Here is a 27,134-nt window from a genome sequence, read left to right as displayed (position 1 = left end):
AGCAGTAGGTAGGTACTTACAACAATGGATGGGGTTTAAACCTTCGACCTAAGGGTATTGGATTTCGCAGTCCGCCATCTAAGCTCTACATTGTATTTTATGCCTCAACTTTAGCAAAGTAGGTAAGTAGGTCTTTTCGTATCTGGATTATTATTAACTCTACTTATTGCACAAAATCTGCTAAAAATAATATGCGTCAGGTCAAAAATCAATGTATTCAGTGACCAACTGACCACCTGATATTTTAAAGCTCTAACTTGCACACTTATTGCATAATAATAATAATTAAGTAGATAATAATAATCTATATATATAAAATTCAAAGTCCTGACTGACATATATATCAACGCACAGCCTAAACCGCTGGTCCTAAAGACATGAAATTTTGAGGGTTTATTCTTTGTAAAGAGTAGGTATCCACTAAGAAAGGATTTTTCGAAATTCCACCCCTAAGTGGGTTAAATGGGGGATGGAAATTTGTATAAAAGTCCGTTATTTTTCAAGTTATTTGCATGAAAATTGGTATTTGGGTTTTAGGTCCCAAATGAAGAAATACGTGTTTCAGGATTTTTGGAAAATTGGCCCATAAGGGTGGTAAAATAGGGGATGAAAGTTTGTATGAGACAGTTTTAATTATTGATATTACTAACTTGAAATTTGTAAAGTAGGTTTTTTCTTGAGGTTAGGTGTCAGCTAAGAAACGACTATGAGAAAATCCCGCCCCCCAATATGTGGTATTCGATGCTGGTGCAGGGTGCAGGGTGGTGTTTCTGAAAAAAAATGCCATTTGTTTCCTGTAGGCCACGCGCGGGCGAAGCTGCGAGCAGAAGCTAGTCTACTAATATAATAAAAGACCATTGTACTCGATTTCGACATTATTTAATTGTTACAAAAGACTTTATTAAATTATTTTCCTATTTCTTTTACTTTAAAATTAATTTAATAAAAACAGCTCTATTCTGGGGGTGCTATTTCGTAATTTTAAATTTAATTTTCATAATATCTGCAATGATTGCGCAAACGTTGCTGTAAGGAGATGTCTAACTTACTTGTAGATGCGATGTGTGAGAAAAACCAACCCACGGAGGGCATACTTAAATATTCGGAGTCAAGGAAAATATCGGCCGGTCAACTATCTCCAACAACACTTAGCAGCATTACGATTTTGAAATCGCTTCTGAAAAATTACGAGTTTTGTTAAGAGTTGAGAGTTGCGTCTAATTTGCAGCTGTCAAGAATTATTTCAGGCAATTTTACACTTGATGATGATTATACAAATGAGAGAATAATATGGGGCCCGCAGTTATATCACTTTAGTTTGATAGCTAGAATGCAAACTTACCTACCTTACCTATCTCTGCTTGGTTTATTCTACCTGCGACTTTAGCCGCGTGGATTTAGATTTATGAAAATCCCGTGGGAACTATTATTTTCCGGGACAAAAAGTAGCCTATGCTACTCTCTAGCTCACTAACTATACTTACTCATGTCAGAATGGGCATTGATAGATACAATAAAACCTCAGAATAAAACATTGTTTGACAGTCAGTATTACACACTCGTAAGTAATTTTCCTACTGTGCGTGAGGTATCGATAACCTTTGGCCTTACTTATAGTGTTAATCTTATAGGCCATTGTATTAAAATTTTTGTCGATAGTTGTCAATTGGTAGGCTTTGTTAGCTTGTTAGATGGTTTTATACGCTATGATGGCTTAAATCTCGACTCTAGTATCATAAGGTCGGATGTGGATTTTTGCTACTTTTCAGGAGAGCCAAAACAAAAATGCTAGGGAAATCGGGTCATAATTTCTAAACTACTAGAGATACCAGTTCAGTTGTTTTTGTAATATTTAACACTTAACTGTACCTATCATTAACCATTACTAGAAATACTTTATCATTAATAAATAAAATATAAACTCACAATTTCTTCAAAATGGACGATATGCGACTTTATGCTGGTAATATTCGTAACTGTGCTAGAAAATTGTGTGCATAAGTTGTAAACCGACTTTATGGCTGCAATTTTTACTATTACAAATTTGAAATAAAAGTCGGATCTATTACTTAATATTTCATAATACGTCTTAACTGATTATACATAAGTAATATTCGGACAAAAGATCACAGTAGTTATCTCACAAAAATCATTTAGGAGTTTTGTGAGATAGCAACAATGTACCTATCTGATTTTTTCTGAAACTGATTAGTTAGATCTGAAACATAATAATTGCATTCGCCCGATAGTCTGACCATTGCATCCGTGTAAACCTTGTGACTTCTGAATGAATGAAAATAACATTTACAAATTCACAAATAAAGCCCATTAATTAAAAACAACGGCCAAAAATTGGAAAAAAAAATTACAAAGTACTTAGAAACCTACAGTGGGCCAAACATTTTTTGTGGAATTGCACACATGACGGTTACATCAATATAGAAATCTAAAACATGCCAACATAGCCTGATTTTCCTTATAATGATTAGGAACGTAAAGTAAGAATGGAGGTCAGCAGGTACCTACTGCAAAAGTTGGTTATATTTTACAGTGGATAATGTATGTATGTATGTATGTATATACTTTATTGCACCACAGAAACACAAATGACAGGTTACAAAAAGAAATCTTAATAAGTAGGTACAAAAAGGCGGTCTTATCGCTAAATAGCGATCTCTTCCAGACAACCTTAACGCTAGGGAAAAAACGAACAAACGGACAATGGGAGGTGGTGTAAAATAAACCTAAATACCAATAGGTAAATAAACTAAACCATATAATAAGAATATAAAATACATATTATTAATACACTAATATAAATACTAATAATGGTTTCTCATTATGTCGTATATTGGGCGAAAGCGGGGAAGAATTTTAAGTTTATATGTACCTATAACATACTAATGAAATACAAAAAAGTCTTCTTTAAAGTAGTGTTTATAAAATAATAACACCCAGCATTATTGCGTTAGTTGTAGCCAGGTAATATATTCCGAAATCTGAAAATCCCCGCCGTTCTTTTTTTTTTTGAAATAACAAACGGTCCTGATATATCACCTTTGTAAAGGGATGTGGTCTTTAAAAATATGTTGTAGTGCCAAATCAAACTTATCAAAAAGTTTTGTTTCCTTCGCATGTTCTTGTAAACTGTGACCAATCTCTTAGTTTAGTAATCTGCATTGTTTTCAGCTGTCCCCTTTTTTCTATTTGTGCATGGATTACATCTTACTCCACGTAGGTACATGTTGCATTTTAGCATAAAGCTTGTGATTTATCACCTTTTAGTGTGGTAATCCTTATAATAATCATAAGTAAGCCATAACGATTATCATGTTCCGATTATGACCGACACAATTATCAGACCACAAAGTCAATTCTTCAACAATTTCGAGAATACTTTGTTTCTTCTCTAGTAGATTAATGAAATAAGACAAGATACTGTTTTATTCCTTCCGCTGCAGCTGATGTTTTCAGACCACATTAATGTAGCAATACTGCTGGTAGCATCATGAATGGTTTTTAAGGTGCAGAAACTACGCAGGTATAAGGATTTACTGTTAGTCAAATCCGGCATTGCCACTTTTGTAATAAAAAAATACTTTCTGCTTTCTTGAAAATTCAATTGCTTCTGTTTCGACTGTTCTTTTTAACAGATATACTTTTTTAAACTGTTTCTTTCGTGTTTTAGTTAAGTTTTTTATTTTTTTACTTTCACTTTCATTAGTTGTTTAATTAATAAATTAATTTATACTACATTTATATTTAAATTAACATAATCTAAAGCTTCCTAAATTTAGGTATGTTTCGTTAGAATCACTATCATCACATATTGTAGGTGCCTTATAATTTCTGCTCTCGATTAATATCAAATTCGGTCGATTATAAGACGGGTAAAGAAGAAAAAAATTGATTAGGTACTCTAATTTTTTAAGGCTACCTTAAAAACTAGGGCAATAAATTTTTGAACTGATGATTTGAACTACGATTCATAAAAAAAAACCATAAATGCACGGTTTTTTGCTTAGTGGGGTATTATTATAATATATGTTTAGATTTCCATGGTGTGATTTTCGTGGTCCTAAAAGATTTTCTAGTCTACATTTTCAAAATGTCTTCAGCTTTATTCTGGCTCTTTACTTTTTTCCCGCAGTTTAGTCCAAAATTTTGGTGAAATAGGATGGATCTCTTACCTATTAATCACATCAACTTTAATGTAGTCACAAACAAAAAGCTTTATTTCAACTTACTTCCATGAATTTTATTGCAAAATTATTTATATTACAAGGCAAAAAGTCTTAAATGATTCACAGTCCAAATATTAATACAAAAAATTCGAAGCATAACATCTGTTGTGATTTTACCTAACAAAATTATTACATATTTTAGAAGCAGAAGTGCGTAACTGCAGTACCAGCTAGTATTACAAATAAACTTATTTCGTAGCGTAATGGTCGAACTCAAAATACATCTATCATTTTTCTCCATTGCTTTGATGCATACATACGCAAGTCAAAAAATATAATTATGGTTCTCCAAATTTTTAGAATGTGTTCAGATACGACATTATGCATGTATTTATCTTTGCAACGAAAAGAGATAGAAATACTGGTGTCAGCTTGGCAGAAAGAGCCCGAAATGCTCATTACCTTTATGTAAAAAAGTGAGTTTGGTCGGTAGTACACATCCGACCTTATGATACTAGAGTCGAGAAATTTTATTAGCATTATTAACATAAATTAGATAGGTATTAGGTAGAATTATTGTTCATCGATGACGCGAGCTTTCATTGTAAAACCGGCCAAGTGCGTGGCGAGCCACACGCAGTGTAGGGTTCCGTAGTCACAATTAACCTCGAAAAACAAAATATACCTTAACCAGTGAACCCTCTCTATAGTTCACTCTGCTATTGGCTACAATCCATTGTTGCAACAAGAAAACCAAAGATTCAGCCAATCATAATGATTGATGCAAGTTTTTCGGAATTGACCAGCTGAACTTTAGCTTTGGATGGAAGTTTGCAATTTTTTACAATAATATTCAAATAACAGATAAAATCAGATATTCGATGTCAAGTTGGATGTTACCGAAGATGGCATGCATAAATTAATAAATATTACGAATAATTCGAAAGTAGCATAACGTTTTCACTCGCCAATGGGCAATGGCTATTATTAAAACAACGGCCAATTTTAAAATCCGATAGGAAATAGCAATTAGTTTTTATTTATAGTTAGAGCTAATTATTATTTATTTGGTTAAGGAAATTAATAATTATAAACGTAGGATTAAAAAGATAACAATCTCTAGTAATAATTACACAGATAGGTATAGATATATACCTACCTACATATCATCATCATCATCATTATCAACCCATCGCCGGCGCACTACAGAGCACGGATCTCTTCTCAGAGTGAGAAGAGTTTTGACCATAGTCTACCACGCTGGCTATGTGCGGATTGGTAGACTTCACACACCATTGAGAATATTATGGAGAACTCTCAGGCGTGCAGGTTTCCTCACGATGTTTTCCTTCACCGTTAAAGCAAGTGATATTTAATTAATTAAAACGCACATAACTCCGAAAAGTTAGAGGTGCGTGCCCGGGATCGAACCTTCGACCTCCGATTAGAAGGCGGATGTCCTAGCTACAGGCTATCACAGCTTTTACCTACATAGTATATAAACAATAATTTACAAGTTTACAAAATATTCTTATATAAACTTCTTATTGGTAAGTAGGTACCTACTGCTGATAATATAAAGTCTGTAAATTTTGTTCTAATGGCTTGAATAGATTGCAGTGGGTTATCTGGAGCAAATAAAAATTTTGGCCCAACTTGTTAGGAAATTAAAAAAGCGGGCCTCTACGTTTTAAAAGTTATTTCGGTTCATGTCTGGGATTTCTGAGGGTATGAACTTTGAACCCGCAAAACCCCTCCCTTGCCTATAGGCTATAGCTAGGCCTTGCCTTTCCCACATTATTAGACAGGTCATAGATGACAAAATATACCTAGCCCATAGACTTATAAATTACTTCGTAAGGACAGGGCCATTGAACAAGCAAAATGGCACCGATTCATTGGTCCTAAAATGTGGCATTTATATCGATGACCTAGCCACAATAAGTTGTACCTACCTACCATGAACAAAAAGGTCTATTAAACTAAATTAAGTAGGTACCTACTCCATTCCTTAGTCGAATAGGTAGGTTTTTCAAAAATTACATTATGAATGTTCGATATTACTTTAATAGCCGGTTATTTTAAGACTTGCTGAAGTAGCGATTATAGTCTTTTTCTTCTAATATCATTGATTATAGTCATTTCATTAATCATAATTATTTTATTAGCTCGTCTAATACCTACTTAATTCTTTTTCTTGTTTCAGACGTGAGTGCAACGAATGAGATTTAGGTCACCTTCGGAGAAGTTGAAATGCAACAAAAATGTCTACAAAATCAAGAGACCAAAGAAAATTAATTGTACTTTTGTCAAAAATTTGTACGTTTACAACTGAAACAGAAAATGGCGCCAGCTGGTTAACAATGATAGAGTAACGTAGAAAGCTCATTATCTACGTGATACCCGAGCTTGACGAAAGATGGCGCTATTGATACTCATGATGATAGCTTTTGCAAGTGCTTCTAATACGAGTGGAGAGATGTCGCTGGCGAATGTTACTAGATTTGCTAATGGAGATCTATTCTCCTTAGTTGGTAAGTACCTAATAAATAAATAGGAATGATGATAGCTTTAATTCTTTTTAGTAACATAAAATATATAGATTTCTCATATTACTTCGGTACAAAGTTGCTTATAGCCGTATTTAGCCTACCTTTCATCATCATCATCACCTAGTGGGAGGTCTTCCAACGCTGCCCTTCCGGTGCAAGGTCGCCATTTCAGCATCTTGGGACCCCAACGTCTATCGGTTTTACGAACTATGTGCCCTGCCGTTTGCCACTTCAGCTTCGCAATCCGTTGAGCTATGTCGGTTACTCTAGTTATCCTACGGATTTCCTCATTTTTGATTTGATCACGTAGAGAAACTCCAAGCGTAGCTCTCTCCATCGCCCGCTGAGGACTCTGAGCTTTCTTATGAGGCCCATAGTAGCGAGCATGTCTCGGATCCATAATTATGTCTTTACGGGCAGCACGCACTGTTCGAAGACTTTAGTACCTACCTTTAACACAATATTACTATCTTCAAATAGAATTGCGAAGGTAGGTACATTTTTTGTATTTTTAGGGTTCCGTAACTCAAAAGGAAAAACGGAACCCTTGTAGGATCACTTTGTTGTCTGTCTGTCTGTCTGTCGGTCTGTCAAGAAACCTACAGAGAACTTCCCGTTGACCTAGAATTATCAAATTCGGCAGGTAGGTAGGTCTCATAGCAGACATTCGGAGAAAAATCTGAAAACCGTGAATTTGTGGTTACATCACACAAAAAAAAATTAAATTGTGGTCAAGAACTAATAATTAGTATTTTCAATTTTCAAAGTAATATAACTACATACATTGGTATCATAATATGAAAGGGCTTTACCTGTGCATTCTAAAACAGATTTTTATTTATTTTTATGTGTCAGTATTTGAATTATCGTGCAGAATATCGAAAAAATACGACTGTAGTACGGAACCCTCGGTGCGCGAGCCTGGCTCGCACTTGGCCGGTTTTATTCAGATTAAGTAGGTACCTAAGTACCTTTAACACAATATTTATTATCTGCTCAAATAGGATTGCGAAGATAGATACATTTTTGTATTTTTTTTATACAGGAACAGACTGTGGCTTGACTCGGTGTATGGAAGTGTCCCATGGAACTGCGTTGGCCGCCATGGGAGGCGGAGGAGGCTGCGTGTGCCAATGTAGAAGAGAAACGCCTGCCTTTAGAGAGGATCGCAGAACTTGTGTTAACAACATTGACGGTTCGTGCTTGTCTTTATTTTGTAGCACACATTTATTATCATCATCATCATCACAAGCGACAATATAATTGTTCCACTAGATGCAGCGCTTCACTGTTAACTGTTCTCCTAATGAGGACACTAGCCTTAGTCTGTTCTAACACTTCTAACTTCCAACTTGTCTATGTTCGTAGGAACGGACTGCGTCTAAACTCTAAAGCAGCCCCCCAATTCTGCAAGAAAAACGTACTTATTCATCGTTATCGTAATCGGTAGCAAATTCTGACCCTTGATTGGCTGTGAAAAAATTTAAACAGTGAATCAACCGCCGGATTACGAATTACGATTGTTACTAAGTTGTTACAACTTAGTTACTACTTAGTAATAACTTAGTAACAATAGTAATTCGCGGTAAATAAAAGCGTAAATAATAAACGCGGCGCTTCATAGTAACAACCTACTTAGTAACAATATTGATGTACTATGAAGCGCCGCGTCTAGTGAAACATTTATATCACTGATCATCGTCATTAACAACCGATAGACGTCAACTACTGGACATAGTACGCGACAGTTCGAGATTGCAATCGGGGTGGGGACGCGTCGCACACCCGCACAGCCCCCGCGCTAACCCGGTGTTGGACGTGCGGGGCGTCCCCCCGCCTCATACCCCGATTGCCATCTTGACCATTCGCGTACTATAGGTCTCTTGGTCGTCAGTTCCTCAAATGTCTTTGTTGCAATGCAAAACATTATGCAAATATCATTAATAGATAGATAGATAGATTGTACGGAGCACTCCATGTTCAAAATGCAAAATGAACCGAGTTCAAAATTCGTGACCCCCACATTGTGATGTCAACCTCGTCGCAAATGACGTATCCATATAATTATTACTAGTTCATGTTTTATTAATGACCAACAATTGCACAAGCACTTTCGACTTTCCTACGGTCTTGACTCTTAAATGAGACGCCCGAAGAATAATGGCTGAAATTTGCTGTCGCATTTAAATAATATACCTACCTACTTAGTAGGATGTAACCAGTAGGTATGGTAGGTACGTAGAATTTGCCGAGAAAGTGAATATACAGTGACGTAATTAATTTAATGATAAAAGTATTTATTTTCAAGTTACTAGTTACACCAAGTAGATATTATTTCATATTTATTTGCTTATGCGCCTTTTACAGTGATTGCAAAATAAAAAAAATAAACTATACTCAACATTATGCTAAGTATCTACCTACTTAGTACACTAGATTAAAAATTAGTTCAACTGTTCAGAGATTTTATCTAAGTAAGTACTATTGTACTCACATTATAAGTCCCTGTGATGAAGGGAAACTTTTTGTAAAATTTCAGCTTTCTAGGTCCAACGGTTTGGGCTGGGTGTTGATGAGTCAATAAGTCTGTGAGTCAGGACTTTTCTTTTTATCAAGCTCTATGACACTGCAGTTGTCAGTACTGCCGTGTCATGATGCTGGAACCAAGATAGTCTCTGCGGACTATCGAACTTTTTTGATAACTTACAAGTTACAACTCTTCCAACAGATAAATCATGTTTGACGGCTTTTATTTTAAGTAGGTAGTTCACCTAGGTGTGATGTTGGTGCGCGAAGGTGATCAATCTGGGTGACTAACTTCTTAATTTAACACTTACCTATTCTTTTCCAGAATGCCCAATGGCCAGTTTCGGACGTGGAGCGACGAAACCGCAAATACCTTTCGTCTTTCTACCTCTGAAAGGACAGATCATCTACCCTTCTAAAGAAATAATTTTTACGGGTATATTTATCCTACTTACTTACTTATTATTTGTAATATATCCATCCATCCAATCCATCTTAGATTGCATTATCACTTGCCACCAGGGTCTGAATGCAGCCAAGCACTAATCTATAAATTGAAAAAAAAAATGTTCATCTTCGGGGGATGTGTGGGTCCTAGTGGCGACAACGCATAGCAGTCGATTGCTGTAGATAATCAAGTTGTTATAATGCTATATGTAACTATATGTGTCAACTGTCTTACCAAAAGTACGATTGCATTCCTCATTTTAAAGGTGCAGAACCCTACTTTTAACATAACAGCTGAGCTAAAATGGCGATTGGGATCTCGAAATGTACGCACTAAACTTTTAGCCTCAATAGCTCAACAGGTAAAGGAGAGGAAAATCGAAAGGTCGACTGTTCAAACCCCGCCCGTTGCACTATTGTCGTACCTACTCCTAGCACAAGCTTGACGCTTAGTTGGAGTGGAATGGGGAATGTTGGAATGTTAGTCATTTAACATGGCTAATATTCTTTAAAAAATAAACTAGGTAGATTTGTAGCCACGGTCCCTCTTTTGGAAGCCAAAATTCGGTCGGTGTTTAGCGAGTAAGTTGGCAAGTATAATTACCTAATAATATAATATGCTGAAACGTGGTAACTGACAAAATGGTCTCGTCCACAAAGCTATGGAGACGGCTATGATAAGACGTCCACTGCTGAACTATGATGCCTTTCCCAAAGAGCGCCACCACACCCGGTCGAAAACTAGAAAAGAGATGAATCTTCAAACGGCTGCAAAGATTTTCAGCCCTTCTCATCCAGTCGCTTCTCAGTTCCCATCACCCTCTTTATAACGTCGCGTTGGTAATTTATCAAAAATATAATGGAAATATTTTTCTCTTCTAGACGTGGAAGATGCAATCTGTGCAGTGACCAGTGCACAGTACCTATCACCATCGGGCTGGGTGACACTCCGAGATCTGGTGGACAACGACGTGCCTTTCGGGCTGTACCGTGACGAGGGCAGCACTTACTTGCAGGTGAGTTGTTGAGGGCAGCACTTACTTGCAGGTGAGTTGTTGAGGGCAGCACTTACTTGCAGGTGAGTTTGAAGGCTTCGTCAGGCACTACGCGCGACTTTTGAGTACTGCGATGGCAACAAAAGTGACAAACCCAGATATGTCCTTATTCCTCACTAATCCATACTATCCATACCTATCCATACTTCTATATACATATATTAAAAGGAAAAGCTGACTGACTGAATGATCTTATCAACGAACAGCTCCTGAGCTCAAACTACTAGACGGATCGGGCTGTTTGGCATGCAAATAGCTACTATGACGTAGACATCCGCTAAGAAAGGATTTCTGAAAATCCAACCCCTCGGGGGGTAAAATAGGGGTTCGAAATTTGCGTAATCCACGCGGACGAAGTCGCGGGCATAATTAGTACTTATATAAAAGGAAAAGCTGACTAACTGACTGACTCATCTATCCACGTACAACTCAAATCACAGTAGACATCTGCTAAGAAAGGATTTTTGAAAATTCAACCTCTAAAGGGGTAAAATAGGGGGTTTGAAATTTGTATAGACCATGCGGACGAGGTCGCGAGCATAAGATAGTCTTCTAAATGTATAAAACGAACAGGTGACTGACTGACTGACTGACTGATCTACCAACGTACAACTCAAACTACTGGACGGATACCTAAGACGCAGACATCCGCTAAGAAAGGATTTTTGAAACTTCAACCCCCAAGGGGGGTAAAATAGGGGTTCGAGAGTAATCCACGCAGACGTAGTCGTGGGCATCCTCTAGTATTATTATAAATGCAAATATGTGCCTGTCTGTTTGTCTGCTAGCTTTTCACGGCCCAACATTTTAACCGATTTAGGCTTCGTTTCGGACATAAGCTTTTTATCCCGGAAAATTAAATAGTTCACGTTCACGGCCCATCCGTTTATCTACGTTAAACTTTAACCGATTTTGATGTAATGAGTTAGCTTAGAGAAAAAAATATTTTCCGCTTGCTGAAGTTTGCCAGCTTTATACTTATAGGTACATTCATTGTTTCTAGATTTAAATATGTAAGTAGCCTTTTTCTCGATGAATACAATAATGCGATAATAAAATAGCAAAAATGCAGGTTCATCCAGATGTAGGTAACTTATGTATCTTAAATAGATACCTACTAAATCATACATTAAAAAGATAATATTAAGTAAAATTTTGTATTATTATTTAAACGCGTTGCCACCCAGACTGTTCTTAAATACGCATATTTGGATTCTTTTTGATATTAGAGGCAGAATTTTATCAAAATAAGGCACTTATCTGCACATATTTATCGACCGTATTATCAAGGGAATAACTAATTAAGGTGTATCTGGTATTAAGCCTTACGAAACCAACTTAAAGGTAGGTACCTAAGTACTAAAAACCAGTCACACATGTATCCGTAAAGCTATCTGGATCGGCCGCAGATTCAGATTTTCTGGAAACGCCTGTTGTAAATTTGTTAAATAATCCACAATGATATTGTAAATGTGAACAGACAGATAGACAGACACACTGTCTGTCTATCTGTCTGCTAACTTTTCACGGCCCATCCGTTCAACCGACATTAACGAAATTTAGTACAGAGATAGCTTTCATCCTGGGGAAGGACATACGCTACATTTTATCCCCGAAAATCAAAGAGTTCCCAAGGGATTATTAAAACCTAAACCCACGCGGATGAAGTCGTGGGCATCGACTGGTAGTAAGTACTTATATAATGTCGTCGATTATCATATTTTAGAGTACCATTATTTTTATTTTTCAGGAACAAAATACACGCCTTCAGCCATTGAACAACAATTAATTATGTACCTACTAACGTCACCTGTCCTGCAGATTTATTGTCATGACTTCCGATAATCTCCGATATGTGTGTGAGCGTCAGATACCTTGAAAATCAAAATGAAAAGTTTTTATAAAAAAAGTTGAAAAGTTTTTAAAAAAAATCATAGAGTGTAGTGATAAAAAATTAAACAGAATATTAGTAATATTTTATTGCTCAATTATTTTCTTTTCCAGTGGATTTTTCTTTAATTTTTATATCCGCAGCCGTGATATCGAACCCATAACGTCGTTGTTGTTTTCGTCAAAGTCGTAAACCGTTTATTAAAGATCGGTGATGCTGCTGTTCACTTGACGAGACTTCGTACCTACTATACCTACCTACTGTAGGTACCTACCTACCTTTCTTAGGATTCCGTACCCAAGGGGTAAAAACGGAGCTGTCTGTGTATTCGTGTGTCCGCTTGTCACAGGTCTCTAGCTCGTAAACGAAATGAGTTAGAAATCTAAAATTTTGTTATTTGGTGTAGAACGTTGACCCAAAACCAAAATGATTTTATGTGAAAAAGAAATATTTCATGCACCGAAAATATGATGTTCATAATTATTATGTATAGGACCCAGAAAGAGCTAGGCCCGACTCGCACATTACAGGTTTTTGTTTATGGCGGGAAATCTCCTAAAGGTACCCGACGACGTCCTATAAAAGACATGTAGGATTTTTACACCTACATCCCCCTCGGTGGCCACCCTCAGCGCATATTGGGAGGCTCCGAGATCTGTTATGAACACATCGGTTATCTCATTATCTGCGAAATGATCATCAAAGTTGAAATCTTAACGGTAGCCAATTCGGCCACACACATGGATGGTTCTTGAAAAATTTACATTATCACGTACTTAGCTTTATTATTTATTTAAATTCAAACATTTTTGCCAAATTTTTGATGCAAATATTAAAAATAAATGCACTACCACCAACTTAATAAGGTGACGGCTAGTACTTACAGTTTGGTTTATTTATGTCTCTAATTACGGTCTAGGTACGATTTGCTGTGTACGTACTACGTATTTGGAATGTTTACGAATATTCACTATAAGGTTTTCGACTGTTGCTCGGCCAGGGGTTTTACAAATTACAATATCTTTCCCCAACGACATCGATCGATGCCTTCGATCGATATTATTCGATAGTTGCAGGAGATAAGTCGTCATCGTCGATTTGCAAGTTCTTACGATTCGACATATTATTATATCTACTTAGTTACTTGTCCAAAGTTACACGTCATCATTCGTCGTCAAGAAAACTTTCTCTCGGTAATTTCTTACGTCGCTCGATAGATCTACAGTCTATACCTCATCGATTGACTATTGATCGATTGTTTTATCGACCACTATCCGTTGAAGCTACCACATCAAAATAATATACAAAACTCACTCGTCTATCTATGTTGAAAAGATGTGGTAGCCCTACTACATTACATTATAGGTTCTGTGGATAACACCTTGTCTGAGCCCAAAATATAGATTCCATGATATTTAACTACCTCTACCAGCAGGATATTTTCTATAGCGAACAGACTAAGTAAGAATTTGAACTTATCAGCGCAATTAGTTTGAAAATCATTATCTTCAATATTTTAGTATGTTTGAAAACAATAAACTGAGGAAAGGAGTTAGGTAATGCCGCTGCGTAAAGCTATTAAAAGACACTTAAAACGATCATGGGGTATTAAGACAGCTTTTTTAGTAATTATTTATTTTATTACCATTACTTACAATATAATTTAAAATGCTTGCAACGTTAAAAATGCAAGGTACCTAAATGATATTATATATTTCAAAACATATAAAATAGATAGCTTTCATGATGTACAGAATAAGAAGCAACAGACATACCTACTAATAATATTATGAGATATAGTACTAACTTATACCTAATAGACTGATGGCATATAATACCACCATTTCCTACCAATTTACAACCCGGGTATCTTTAAAACAAGAGTGAATAGGCATCTTCTAAGTAAACGCGTCCCATCTTAGGCCTTATGATTACTTTCCATCAGGTCAAGCGTTTGCCTATAATGAATTTAAAAAAAAATTGTGTAGCAAATACAGTGTAGGTACACCATTAATTACCTACATAAAAATCCAACATTAAACGTTCTTCTTGTGGCGTAAAACACGTAGAATTTGAGTAACGGTTCCATATCGACTTTTTTGTTTAAATTAGATTCTATGACACTAGTAAAAATACATGAGATAAAAGGTGCTTACCTATAAAGCTCTTCTAATACAATATTGGAGTTATAAAACGGAATTTATATACTTAAACCTATAAATTTAAATTCACACTACGGAAAATAAGTTTATTAATACAAGAATTAATTTTAAACATTTCAATATTAGACCTAATTTTTTTAGTGATAAGTTTTTTCTAAATGTAAATAATATACTTTTCTTTTGTATTTAAGTAGTTTTAAAATATTGACCCTTAATCTTACGTAAGAACTAAGACAGTGAGTAAAATAATTGTAAGGTAGGTATTAACATTTTGAACCTGCCTGTTTTACTCTCATTAAATGATATAAAATTAATGATAAAAAGAAACTATAAAAGAGAAATGGAAAACATTAATTTAAAAAAGTGCTTTCGAATAAAATAAATAGGTATAAACAGAATTTTAATTTCTTAACTAAATAGGAAAGGAAAGCACAGTAAACTATAGTTTCAAACAAAATTGAAATACCTACTCGTAAATATGAATATTTATTGGGGATCGGGTTTAATGGCTTGTTAATTTATGCAGGGATATAAAAATCAAAAGTTGTGCTTTTCGCGTTGTTGATAATATCATTTTGAATAATATATGACTTTAAAAAAAAAATCATGATTTAGAATTTTATGGCGAGCAATTTGGAAACCAAAAAAATCTAAAAAAACTTAAATTTAGATCTCGAAACTTTCTAAGTAGATAAAGACTAGAGAGTATCCATACTTATGTCTTAAATACCTAAATCTATATTTAAATATATAAAAGGATTGACTGACTGACTGATCTATCAACGCACAGCTCAAACTACTAGACGGATAGGGCTGAAATTTGGCATGCAGATAGCTATTATGACGTAGGCATCCGCTAAGAAGGGATTTTTGAAAATTCAACCCCTTAGGGGCTTAAGTCGCAAGCATATGCTAGTTATGCTATGCTATCTATCCGTTTTTTCTTTTGAGGTACGGAACCCTAAAAAACATCAAGAGTTCTCTATAATGTTCTCAAGGGTGTATGAAATCTTCCCAACCGCACTTGACCAGTGACCAGCGTGGTAGACTATGGCCAAACCCTTCTCATTCTGAGAGGAGAACCGTACTCAGAAAACGACAAAATGACTAGCTGATGAAAATGATGAATAGCTCCACCAATAGGATTCAGCTAAATAAATATTGAGGCTAAAAATTGAGACTGAGTTTTAAGCTATCCCATGTATTCTCCAGTCGGAAGTCAAGGTGTCGGCAGTGAAAAGCGAGCCGCAGATGTGGGCGTTGATAAGCTCGGAGTCGTCAAAGGAACAATTTGTGCAGTCTGTGCAAATATGCAGCGCTTACATTGAATATGTTGATGCCGCGTTGATAGTGTGGGGAATTTAGGGTCCTTTGATCTGACCTTTTTTTAAAAGTTAAATCAAGAACGACTATTTCGCCAATCTCTTGTTTCTTTTTAGGGTTCCGTACCTCAAAAGGAAAAATGAAACCCTTATAAGATCACTCTAGATCTGTCTAGACAGACGACAAGAAACCTATAGGGTACTTCCCGTTGACCTAGAATCATGAAATTTGGGAGAAAGGTACAGGTCTTATAGCAGACATGAGGTGAAAAATCTAAAACCGTGAATTTTGGTTACATCACAAGAAAATAATTAAAATGTGTTCATGAACAAATATTGCTATTTTCAACTTTCATAGTAGATTACTATACCAAGTCGGGTATAATATGAAAGGGTTACCTGTACATTCTAAAACAGATTGTTATTTATTTTTAGGCATAATAGTTTTTGATTTATTGTACAAAATGTCGATAAAATACGATAAGTACGGAACCCTCAGTGCGCGAGTCTGACTCGCACTTGACCGGTTTTTTTTGTTAATCTAAAAACAACAATTACTTATTTCAGCAACCTAGTTAATTCAGATTCAAACCCTCTATTCCATTAGGTACACGGCCCTTGACTGCAATCTCACCCTGGTGGTAAGTGATGATGCAATCTAAGATGGAAACGGGCTAACTTGGAAGGGGGATGACAGTTTTTATTGAACCCTTATCTGTTTATAGTACCTGCTGAACCTTGAAACACAAAATTTGAAATTAATACTGTAACTCAAAATACTTCAATTGTCCACTAAAAATAAAAATACACATTCCAGTACGGTAAATAATAAGGTAAGTTAAGAAAAATTGGTGTGTCAGCGAATATAATTGTGACTTCTAAATTTTTTAAACAGCCCCATTCTTGCTTTACCAAATTTTATTTTAACGAATGTCGCAAGAATTTTGCCAAATCCATGATGCAAATTAATCTTTGCGACGGCTGATTCGAAGCGGTGAGATTCTTTATATTCCCGCAATTCTAACATGACGGACGTGGCAAACTTACTTATTTCGTCACGTAAAAAATGTTTTAAATATAGTCCTCAATGGTTAAATAAATATTTTTGTCGACTATACTACCTGTTTTATCTAGACTCACATTTTTCTCGGCAGTGGCGAGGTTCTGCGAGTCTTCACACGCGTCTGGAAGGGCGCCTTGTGACCGCTCACGTCTTATGCTCAGCATCCAAACCTACTCACCTTGCTGCTTCATGCGCCGCTTTCCGTATCGCTGGTATAACTCGCCAAACTTTACTAGGTAACATAAAATCAACATTTTCAATATTTTCTATACTATATTTTCTTTCGCAACATTCAATAACAATTTTAATCTCTTGATTTTTTCAGATGTTAGATCAATACCATTCCATGCTGGAGAAACGGTCACAACAGAGCCAGCTGGGCAAAGTCAAGGCCTCAGCGTTTTGGAGTCACTTGCGATCGGTGTCTGCGTCTTGATGATTGTCTTCGTCTACGCAGCTGGAATAATCTTCTTCATCCACTATAAGCAAAAGCAGAGAAGAAAGTCAAAAGACCCTGAGTTGAATGATTCTCACACTAATTCTACTGATAATGAATCTACCATGGATTCACGTCTGGGCATGGATAATATGGTAAGGAATAAGCTTAGGTGAATAACAATCTTAGTTTAAATTTTAGCTGTAGATGAAACCAAAATTATTATGTTTCAGATAATGAAAACCAATCCATTGATGAACTTAGAAAACGCAAGAAGTGATTACACAACTGATGCAGGTCTATCTGATGTGAGCGAACATACAGAAGATACATTTGATTCTACGTCGCTCAAAACACAACAGGTACTTTTTTACTTAAATTTCATTGGCAATTTAACCGAATAAATTATTGTTTTATTTTCAAGGTGCTAATGAAAAATTATGACAGTTTCAGGACCGTAATTGTAACGTCGTATCTGCTGTAGTACATTCAAGACGTAAAAAACCGTCAAGACCATCAATAAGAGCATCTTCCACTCCAGAGCGTGTCAATGAACGGATCCAAAGACGATCGGCTTCACCTGAACTTGAAAAGGCTCCACATTCTGACCTGTCAATACTTCACTGTAGTGCAGAAAATGATGAATCAGAGAATTTATCACTCCCACCCGAAGGAGAACCAATTATTAGAAGAAAATTGTATTTTAATCCAGTGTTTTTTGAAATAGAACATTTGAAGGTATAGTTTAAGTTTAACAATTAATTTTGTTTATATTAGTTTTATCATGAACATCCACTAAATAGTTATTTTTAATTGCAGAGTCCTCCACCGGCAGCTGTCGACTTTTTAACCAAATTAAGAGAAGTCATGTCTATTGCCAAGGAAAAGATGATATCAAAGAGATTCATTCCTATATTATATGATATACCAGAAGAAGAATCATATCATACAGTAGATCTTGGTTGGGATATTCCTTGTGCAAGAAGGGGTAGAAGATTTAGCGCTATAAGTCTAAAGCGAGAAAATAGCCGGCGCACTATTTTATGCGGAGGTTGTCCGGGATGTAACAGTAATGAACGAGCAAAGAAAAATGCTAGCTTAATTAGATCTAATTCGTGTAAAACTTGTGTTAGTGATGATTATAAACAGAGGATAGTTCAAAAATGGCTAGACGAAGTTCCTACACCTGCCACAGCAACTAGACCTGTAAAATCAATAGCCAAGGTTAGTGGAACACCAAGAGTTGTTGAACCTAAAGAAAAAGAAGAAATTAGGATTAATTTAGTAGAACCAGTACGTAACGAAGAACCAGAGGATGTTCGAATTACTGAATCGCTTTTAACAAAGTATATTAATGATATAAATTTAAAAATAGAAGATAATTTTGAAAATCAAATAATCCAGGATCACAAAATATCTCAAAATACTATTGTTTTATCAACTGCTACTAACTCTTTAGAAAGAAAAAGTCCTTCAAATTATGCTACTCGGCTAGTTCGAAAGAAGTTGCCCCCACCACCTCCTCCTCCAATCGAATTCTCAGATTTAAGTGATGTAAAGGAGCCAGTGTCTCCGGAAGTGAAAAGAAAAATGCAGGCAGTCATACGTGAATTAAATAAATGTCGTCGAGTTGAAGAACCAGATGAATTTTATGATATACTTAAATCACCTACTATGGTACCAAAATTAGTGATACCAGTTGTCGCCGCGGATTCGATTTATTTTTGTGACAATAATAGACTTTTCGTAGATCGTAAAAAGCATGCAGAAAATGAACAGTTTGATAGTTTGGAAAGAAATATGTTGAAAAAGAGAAGATTTTCCTTGGATTATGCGGCGCAACCTAATAAGAAAGAAATGTCACCCCTACAAAACACAAATATAACTCGCGACAGAAGAACACAAAGCTGGCGTGATTTAAAAATTACTTCAACCAGTAATTCTCATCAAACAATAACATATAACTGTGATAGTAGAAAAAAATATAGCTCCAATAATGATGTATTTATAAACTCTGTAGAACCTATATATAATAACATTGAAAATCTTGGTCCTCTGACAATTGAAGTTCGAGGTTCTCCTGTAGAAAATAGACAGAAGATCAAAGATGATTTTGATCCTGATACTCTTGATAGAAAACCTAAAAAGTCAATGGAAGAAACTGAAACTAAAAAATGTGTCGAAAGAATAGTGCTCAAATCTGGTGGAAGTTTTAAATATAAACTTGTTGTTCCTGAAACACAAAAACAAAAAAGTCCAACAGAAAATGCATTTACGAGAAAAATTGGTAGTTTAAGGCAAATTTATGAGGCTAGAACTAAAGCTCAAAATGATGTAAGATTTTATGCAAGACGGGGTAGCGTACCTAATGGTGCTCAAGAATTGGCAGCTTATATAAAGAATTTGGAACAACCTAGAAACTTAGACAATCCATTTGAATTCAAACCACCTGTACCACCTAAACAAAAACGTGCGGAGTTCTATAACAAAGGAAATACATCCAGAAACAGTCCTCCAAGTGATCGATACCGTTCATCAGAAGAGAGAGATAGATTCCCACCACATTCAAGAAGTGACGAAAAACGAAGTGATATAAATGCAAGACGCTCTGGAAGACGATCGGCTAGAACAAGACCCAGGCGAGTTGATATAAGAAAACTATGCCGTACAGAAGATTCTGGTTATTTAAGTACAGATTCAAATGAATCAAAGCGAAGAGCTAGATATTTAATGCAATTGAAACCAAAATTAATTCCTCCCGAACCTATTCTGAAAATGCCTACAAACAAAATAAATAATTTACATATAGATACAGACACAGATGATTTGGAATCATTGTGTGACGGAAGAAGTGAATCTGGGGGAGAAAGTGTAGAAACTGATTCGGTATTTTTTGGTAATTTTAATGACTCGAAGCATATTTTCGAAGAATTAGGTTATGGGCGTCGCAATAAGTTAGGTCGCAGTCAAGAGCAAATAGATTCTGGTTTTGCTGGTGAAACCAATATAATTGTAAGTGGAGACAGTGACTCTGAGCATAAAAGTGTTATTTCTATTGTAACTGGACATGACGGGAGAGCGTCGGCTGCTTCCATTACAAATTTAGATGATTCGCCATATGTACAATCCGTCCAAAAGTTAAATTTATAAAGCCAAATGATAAAATATGTAATTTTAATTGTTTAAATAATAATGTTCTGACGTGAATAGGTATATGTATTGAAATATTCACTATAAGTATATTATTATGGTAAAATGATTAATAATTAAAAGGTTTTATGTTTAGTGCCACCGAATTTTACCTCAAGGTATAGATTAAGTGTTCGTTCATTAAAATGTAATTCAAAACATCACTTCCTACATAGAAACAGAATCAGTACCCGTAGTACAAGATTTTACGTCTCACCAAACGAAACCAAATTCGAGAGTCGAAATACTTCCGCGTTACAGTAAAATGGACCTAAACCGCCTTGAATTGAAGTCAAATATTCAATGCCACTGATTTTAATTTCGTAATGTTTCCGCTTGGAGCGCTGGCTGTAGAAGTGTAGACAAACTTGAGCTTTAAAACAAGGCACTTAAGATCCAGTTTACTGTAACGCGGAAGTATTTCGACTCTCGAATTTGGTTTGGTTTGGTGAGACGTAAAATCTTGTACTACGGGTACTGTAATAGCAAAAATAGTACGTAAATAGTAAATACAGACAGAGGCTTTTGGGGAATATTATTGTGTTAATTTCATTAGATGGCATACTCCATAGCGTCTTTTATACTGCCACCTTTATAAAAGCACCAAAAGATCATAAATAAGTTGTGTTTAGAGTGCAGTGGTCAGTGGACTTTGGACTGGGTTAACTTCATGGGTTAGGACTTGGGAGCGCTGCGTGAGGCATTCTTTAATTTATAAAAAATCCTAACTCCCAATATATTATAGTCAGCTGTGAAAATTATAATACAATTGGATTTATTAATTCCAAGATAATAGGTAGGTAGGTAGGAAAAGGTAGGTATATCGACATGATATCTATTTAAAAAATTTAAAAGAATATTCCATTCTAATATCATATTTTAACATTTTTAATATAATTAGGTAGGTACTTACTTACGAACTACGAATATCCAAAATTCAAATCTCTGTCTTTAATCATGTTGAATCTTGTGAGCACTTTATTATCATTATGATGTCTATATTTGCACATATCAGTTTCTATGCATAATATATTTAATCATTGAACGACGCACTATGTATTTAAAAAAAATTATCAGAAATTATTTAATCTCTTATAGGTATATTTCCCGCAAATTGCTAATGCGCGTGGCCGCCATTTTAGTGACGTCAGCATTAGACTAAAGTTTCGAGCTGATGGTATATTTTTATTTCGGCTGACGTCAAAGTGACGTCATTTCAATGTTAATGAGACATGGTTCCAGCGCAATAGCAATTTGCGGGACGTATACCTACTGAACGCTGCTAATGCGCGTGGCCGCCATTTTAGTGACGTCAGCACTAGACTAAAGTTTCGAGCTGATGGAATATTTTTATTTCGGCTGACGTCATTTCAATGTTAATGAGACATGGTTCCAGCGCAATAGCAATTTGCGGGACGTATACCTATTGAACGTTTTTGTCATTTTTTTAATTATTACTAGCTGATGCCCGCGACTTTGTACGCGTGGATTAAGGTTTTCAAAAATCCCATGGGAATTTCCGGGATAAAATAAGTGTCTTATGTCACACTTCAGGTCTAAAACTATACCTAACCATACAAAAAGTCACGTCGATCCGTTGCTCCGTTGCCGTTGTGACGTGATTGAAGGTCAAACCAACAAAGTACAAACAAACACACATTCGCATTTTTAATATGGGTAGCGATTTTCTTTAATCTGCACATATTGTAAATAATAGATATTCTTTGTTACGAATGCCATTGTTGTAAATATTAGAACCGGCCGGTTGTGCAATTAATTCATAATGTATATAGAGTTTTAAAAGAGGCTAGAAAATTAGTTTAACTATTTTAAAGGATTTTCTATACAAAATCAAAAACTTCTTTGTAACAGTTAGGTTTCTTTTGTCAATTTTATTGATTTACTTAAATGTTAAGATCTTTTATGAATAGGTAAGGTAGGATTAAACATAAATGGGTATCTACTTAATTAATTTTAAAATATTGAATTTTATGTAAGAATAGATTTAAGAAAGAATTAAAAAAACAGTTAAAGAATACCTGGAAAAATAAATATATTATTTAGTCAGGAAATATTACTTTTTATTATTTACCTTAGACATAAAGATCCAAGTACGCGGCAGAAAGTACCTACCTAATGTACCTAATCTAACTTTAGAAAGAGATACCAGATTTGTAGAGCACTGTCTCTGTCGTTGAGACCGCGCAAAACAAATAGTCTGATTTGAAGATGCAACATGGCTTTTTGCGTAGGTTTAGGATTATGTTTATAGTAAGGAAAATGATTAATATACAAACCAGACGTGCAGTCATACAACTCGTGTTCAGACTTCAGATTGAACTACTTGTTTTGTGCGCACTTTGTCTCAAGACCAGAAACTTTTTTAGATATTAAAGCAGAGTGAACTACCTAAAATCAGAAATAGTTGTAAAGGTTACTTACAATAAATAATTAGCAAAATAAAAAGTGTGTTGTGGCCCATGAGGGGATCGAACCCGCGACCTTCGCGTTATTAGCACGACGCTCTAACCAACTGAGCTAATGGGCCGATGACAACGACGCAGAAATTTTTAAACAAAAGTTTTAATTTAATACTTTCTTCTCTTATATCAATGCATATCGGGGATTTTTTCATGACAAGGAACTTCTTATGGGTGCTTTTCCATTGGCCGGTACGGCACCGAGCGACACTTGAAAGGGCACAACAAAGCCGAAACAGTACGGGCCGTTGCCATCGCCCGGCGAGTAGGTAAGAATTTACTAGATCCTGCTATCTTTATCCGTTGAGGTGTATCATTATCTATCTTCGAAGATGTTCATCACATCTTCACCAAATTTATAATGGGGTCACCTTGAAAGTATACCCTTTTAAACAAAAAAAAGAATTTTGAAATCAGTTCAGGCGTCTTCGAGTAATCGGGGAACATACATAAAAAATAAAAGATAAATCCGACGGATTGAGAACCTCCTCCTTTTTTGAAGTCGGTTAAAAATTCCGAAGAAACCCGGAGTAAAGGGCATGTCGAAGAACAAACACAAAAGCATATTATTATCAGGTAGCAAGACCAAGACGTTACGAATAATAATATTGAGGATTATATTACAATACGTGTAATCACAGGCTCAATTACACATGATTGTCTGAATCTATCGTATCTATTATTGGAACTGGAAGATTTTAAACAATTTTGATCTCTATGTTTTAAGTATTAAGAGCTATATTGTAATAAGTAATATCTATCTACATATTAGGCAGGTACTGTTAGATTGGTTGACCCTTTGATTAGAATTTTAACACGTATTTGCCTATAATGAAAATTTACTAAATGGAATCAATCAATCATCACTGGAAGAATGGGCTTGTTACTACTACTTACTAACTTGACATAGGTACCTACGTTAGTACTTCCTTCTTATGTTGTTATAGGATGGTTGTAGGATAGGCATTATTATACTACTTAGCTGCAGATTCCCACGACTTCGCCTGCGTGTATTTAGGATTCTCAAAGATTGCGTGGGCGGTGGGAATCAGGAATGTCTCGAAGTCAGTGTGACTCGTCGGGAATCTATCGATTCTTTTCCCATTAAATCACCATTGGCATCATCCTACCTATTGATTATTGAATCACCATTGAGACCTTTCTCAAAATGTATGATTATAACTAGCTGATGCCCGCGGCTGCGCCTGCGTGGATTTAGGTTTTTGAAAATCCCTTGGGAACTATATTTTCCAGGGCAAAAATTAGTCCATACGTAGTAGTCCGTCCCTGTAATGCAATGTGCCCGTAAAACATTTAAACGGATGATTCATTAAAAATCCCGCGGGATCACCACGATTTACAACGTTTATCTATCGATTAAAAAAGAAACTACGCAAATCGGTTCAGTAATCTCGGAGATTTCGGTGTACATAGGTAGAAAATCACAACTGCTTCTTCTCGAAATTCGGTTAAAAAGTAGCCTATGTTACTCCCTGGTTAATCCTCTACTGTGAAAGTCACGTGAAAATATGTTCAGCCGTTCCGGAGATTGGCCCGTTCAAACAGACAGACATGACAAACAGACAAAAATTTTAAAAACATGTGATTCAGTTATGGTACAGTTCAAATAACCATAATATGAGCCTAATATGAGGTACCTAGTTATTTCGATATTACAGACAGACACTCCAATTTTATTTATTATATATTATATACCTAGATTACCTATTATACGGCTGCTCTGAGAAGCTGTTCGCAATTGCAAATTGCAAACAAAGTTGCTAAATATACGCAATACCTTCTTTTATTGATATAATTTCCTCCATACACCGATATTTAGAGTTAAAGGTTATGCTCTGGATCTATAGATTGCACATCATCCAAATTTTACAACCAACGATGTAAGTAAGGAAAATAATATAACTTAGTTAGCTACTTTAGTTACTTAGGTACTCCTGTTTTGGTAACGGTAGTTTGCTTAACTCAGCTACTACCTACTAAGTAACATGGAATACATAGAATAATAAAATTATCTCGTAGGAACTCTTTTACTATCCGAGTTATCCGGGATAAACGTACCTAGTCTATAGTCCAGCAGCCGCCAAGGGATTGGATTTTCGTGAGTAGATTCCGTTTGACAAGACGCCCAAGTTTTGCTCTGTGAAAATTCTGGGTAGAGGTAGCTATTGTACTGCGCAGGTGTTTAACTTGTCGATTTGGTGGAATGTTGATATCATCGATATTTAAATATTTAATGACAAGATATAATGACAAGCGAACAAAATTTTTCACGGTTTTGGAACCAAATAAATCAGCGCCACCTCTTAGATATCTACTAATGAACGATAAGTATTTTTTTGAACATTGAGATATTATTGGATGATAAACTCGGAAAAACAATTGTCCTACAAAATAGATGGTATGACTGGAGGGTCCTCTACTCTGAATATGTCACAATAACGAGGTCATAAAAATTATGATTATCCAGCTGATTTTTTGTATGCAGCTTAGTAAATATTTGGACAATAAAATGGCCACATAGTCCTACAAATTTAGTGGCACGTTTTCCCAGTCCTATACCTACGCTCAGAAGTTGCCCATTTTACGGTAACAAGTTTTTCATTTGCGTTTAAAAAAATATCGCTTGCTTTAACGGTGAAGGAAAACATTGCATCATGAGGAAACCTGCATGCCTTAAAGTTTTCCATAATGTTCTCAAAGGTGTGTGAAGTCTGCCAATCCGCACTTGGCCAGCATGGTGGACTATGGCCAAACCCTTCTTTTACTGAGAGGAGACCCGAGCTCAGTAGTGAGCGGCGATGGGTTAATCATGGTGAAGGATTTTAGTAGTTGATAGGTAAGTAAGTAGGTAGGTATAATAAGCGACAGGTCGAGATAGCAATGGGGAGGGAACGCCCCGCACAACCCCCACAGCCCCGTGCTCACCTGGTGCGGGCGAGCGCAGGTGAGGTGCGGGTGTGTGGAGCAGGCCCCCGCCTCATACCCCGATTGCTATTTCAACCTGTCGCGGACTATAGGTAGATAATGTGGGGGGTCGAAAACTGTTTTACACTGGCAAGCGAGTTTTCTCAGTTAAACATGATGTTGTATAAAATGTCACAGTTGGCAGGTCGTAAAGTGACGGCTTGGCGGCTTTCTATGAAATTGTAAACTCTTGCATCATTTCTTAGAAATCTGTCACCCCGTTAGTACAATTTTATTTGTTTCAAAAGTCTGTTATTGAGTGGGTAAGTACCTACCTATCTCTTAGTAAAAGTTTATAAACATATTTTTTTAATTTCTAAATAAAGATTTATCAAACCAAAGTACTAAATGTTTCGATGATTGATTACATAATAAGCACCTATTTAATTTTAAAAATATATTTTAAAAAATGTGATCGTTAACAACATTGTTAACATTGACATTAAAATAAAGACTGATTAGTAATTTCGGCCGTCACTGCAACGGGTAGCGTGGCCGAGCGGTCTAAGGCGCTGGTTTAAGGCACCAGTCTCTTCGGAGGCGTGGGTTCGAATCCCACCGCTGCCATAAACTTTTTATTTTTTCCTATTTATTCTGTCAAAAATAATCAGTATTTATTTGCACACAATTATTTTAAATTATTTACAATATAATAATAACAATTATCGTTTTCATTTTTTTGTGATACGAAAAAAACTTTTCCTAATAAAACTTTTCCTACATAAAATATTATCAAAACCGTCATCTAAAGCACAACAACGCTATAACACACTGTATACAATGCTAGCAGCACCTCTTTGAATAGGTAACCAGGCTGATGTAATTATGCTGACCAAGGTTAC

The 27,134-nt window shown here is 35.8% G+C and overlaps 1 protein-coding gene and 2 non-coding genes across 3 annotated transcripts; 2 read left to right on the top strand and 1 right to left on the bottom strand.

Annotated features, from left to right (window-relative positions):
* Positions 1–6,478: 6,478 nt before the first annotated feature.
* LOC117991992 (uncharacterized) lies at positions 6,479–21,006 on the top strand. The gene is made up of 9 exons (XM_034979636.2): positions 6,479–6,718; positions 7,782–7,931; positions 9,588–9,698; positions 10,592–10,725; positions 17,294–17,438; positions 17,528–17,793; positions 17,872–18,000; positions 18,086–18,376; positions 18,458–21,006. Exons 1-9 carry the CDS (start codon positions 6,604–6,606, stop codon positions 20,786–20,788), a joined length of 3,672 nt encoding a protein of 1,223 aa, XP_034835527.1. The 5' UTR covers positions 6,479–6,603; the 3' UTR covers positions 20,789–21,006.
* A 2,295-nt stretch (positions 21,007–23,301) lies between these two features.
* On the bottom strand, positions 23,302–23,375 carry TRNAI-AAU (transfer RNA isoleucine (anticodon AAU)). The gene has a single exon. It is a non-coding gene; the product is annotated as a tRNA-Ile (tRNA).
* Positions 23,376–26,777: 3,402 nt separating this feature from the next.
* On the top strand, positions 26,778–26,859 carry TRNAL-AAG (transfer RNA leucine (anticodon AAG)). Its single transcript has one exon. It is a non-coding gene; the product is annotated as a tRNA-Leu (tRNA).
* The last annotated feature ends 275 nt before the right edge of the window (positions 26,860–27,134 follow it).

Source organism: Maniola hyperantus, chromosome 20, assembly GCF_902806685.2.
Source record: "Maniola hyperantus chromosome 20, iAphHyp1.2, whole genome shotgun sequence".
Lineage (NCBI taxonomy): Eukaryota > Metazoa > Arthropoda > Insecta > Lepidoptera > Nymphalidae > Maniola > Maniola hyperantus.
Note: the sequence above shows the minus strand (reverse complement) of the source record. Positions and strands in the feature narration are given on the sequence as shown.

Coding starts and splice junctions, on each gene's coding strand:
- LOC117991992 (XM_034979636.2), top strand. CDS start 6,604: ATGGCGCTATTGATACTCATGATGATAGCTTTTGCAAGTGCTTCTAAT. Junction 9,699..10,591: donor TAAAGAAATAATTTTTACGG/GTATATTTATCC, acceptor TTTCTCTTCTAG/ACGTGGAAGATGCAATCTGT. Junction 17,439..17,527: donor AACTCGCCAAACTTTACTAG/GTAACATAAAAT, acceptor TGATTTTTTCAG/ATGTTAGATCAATACCATTC.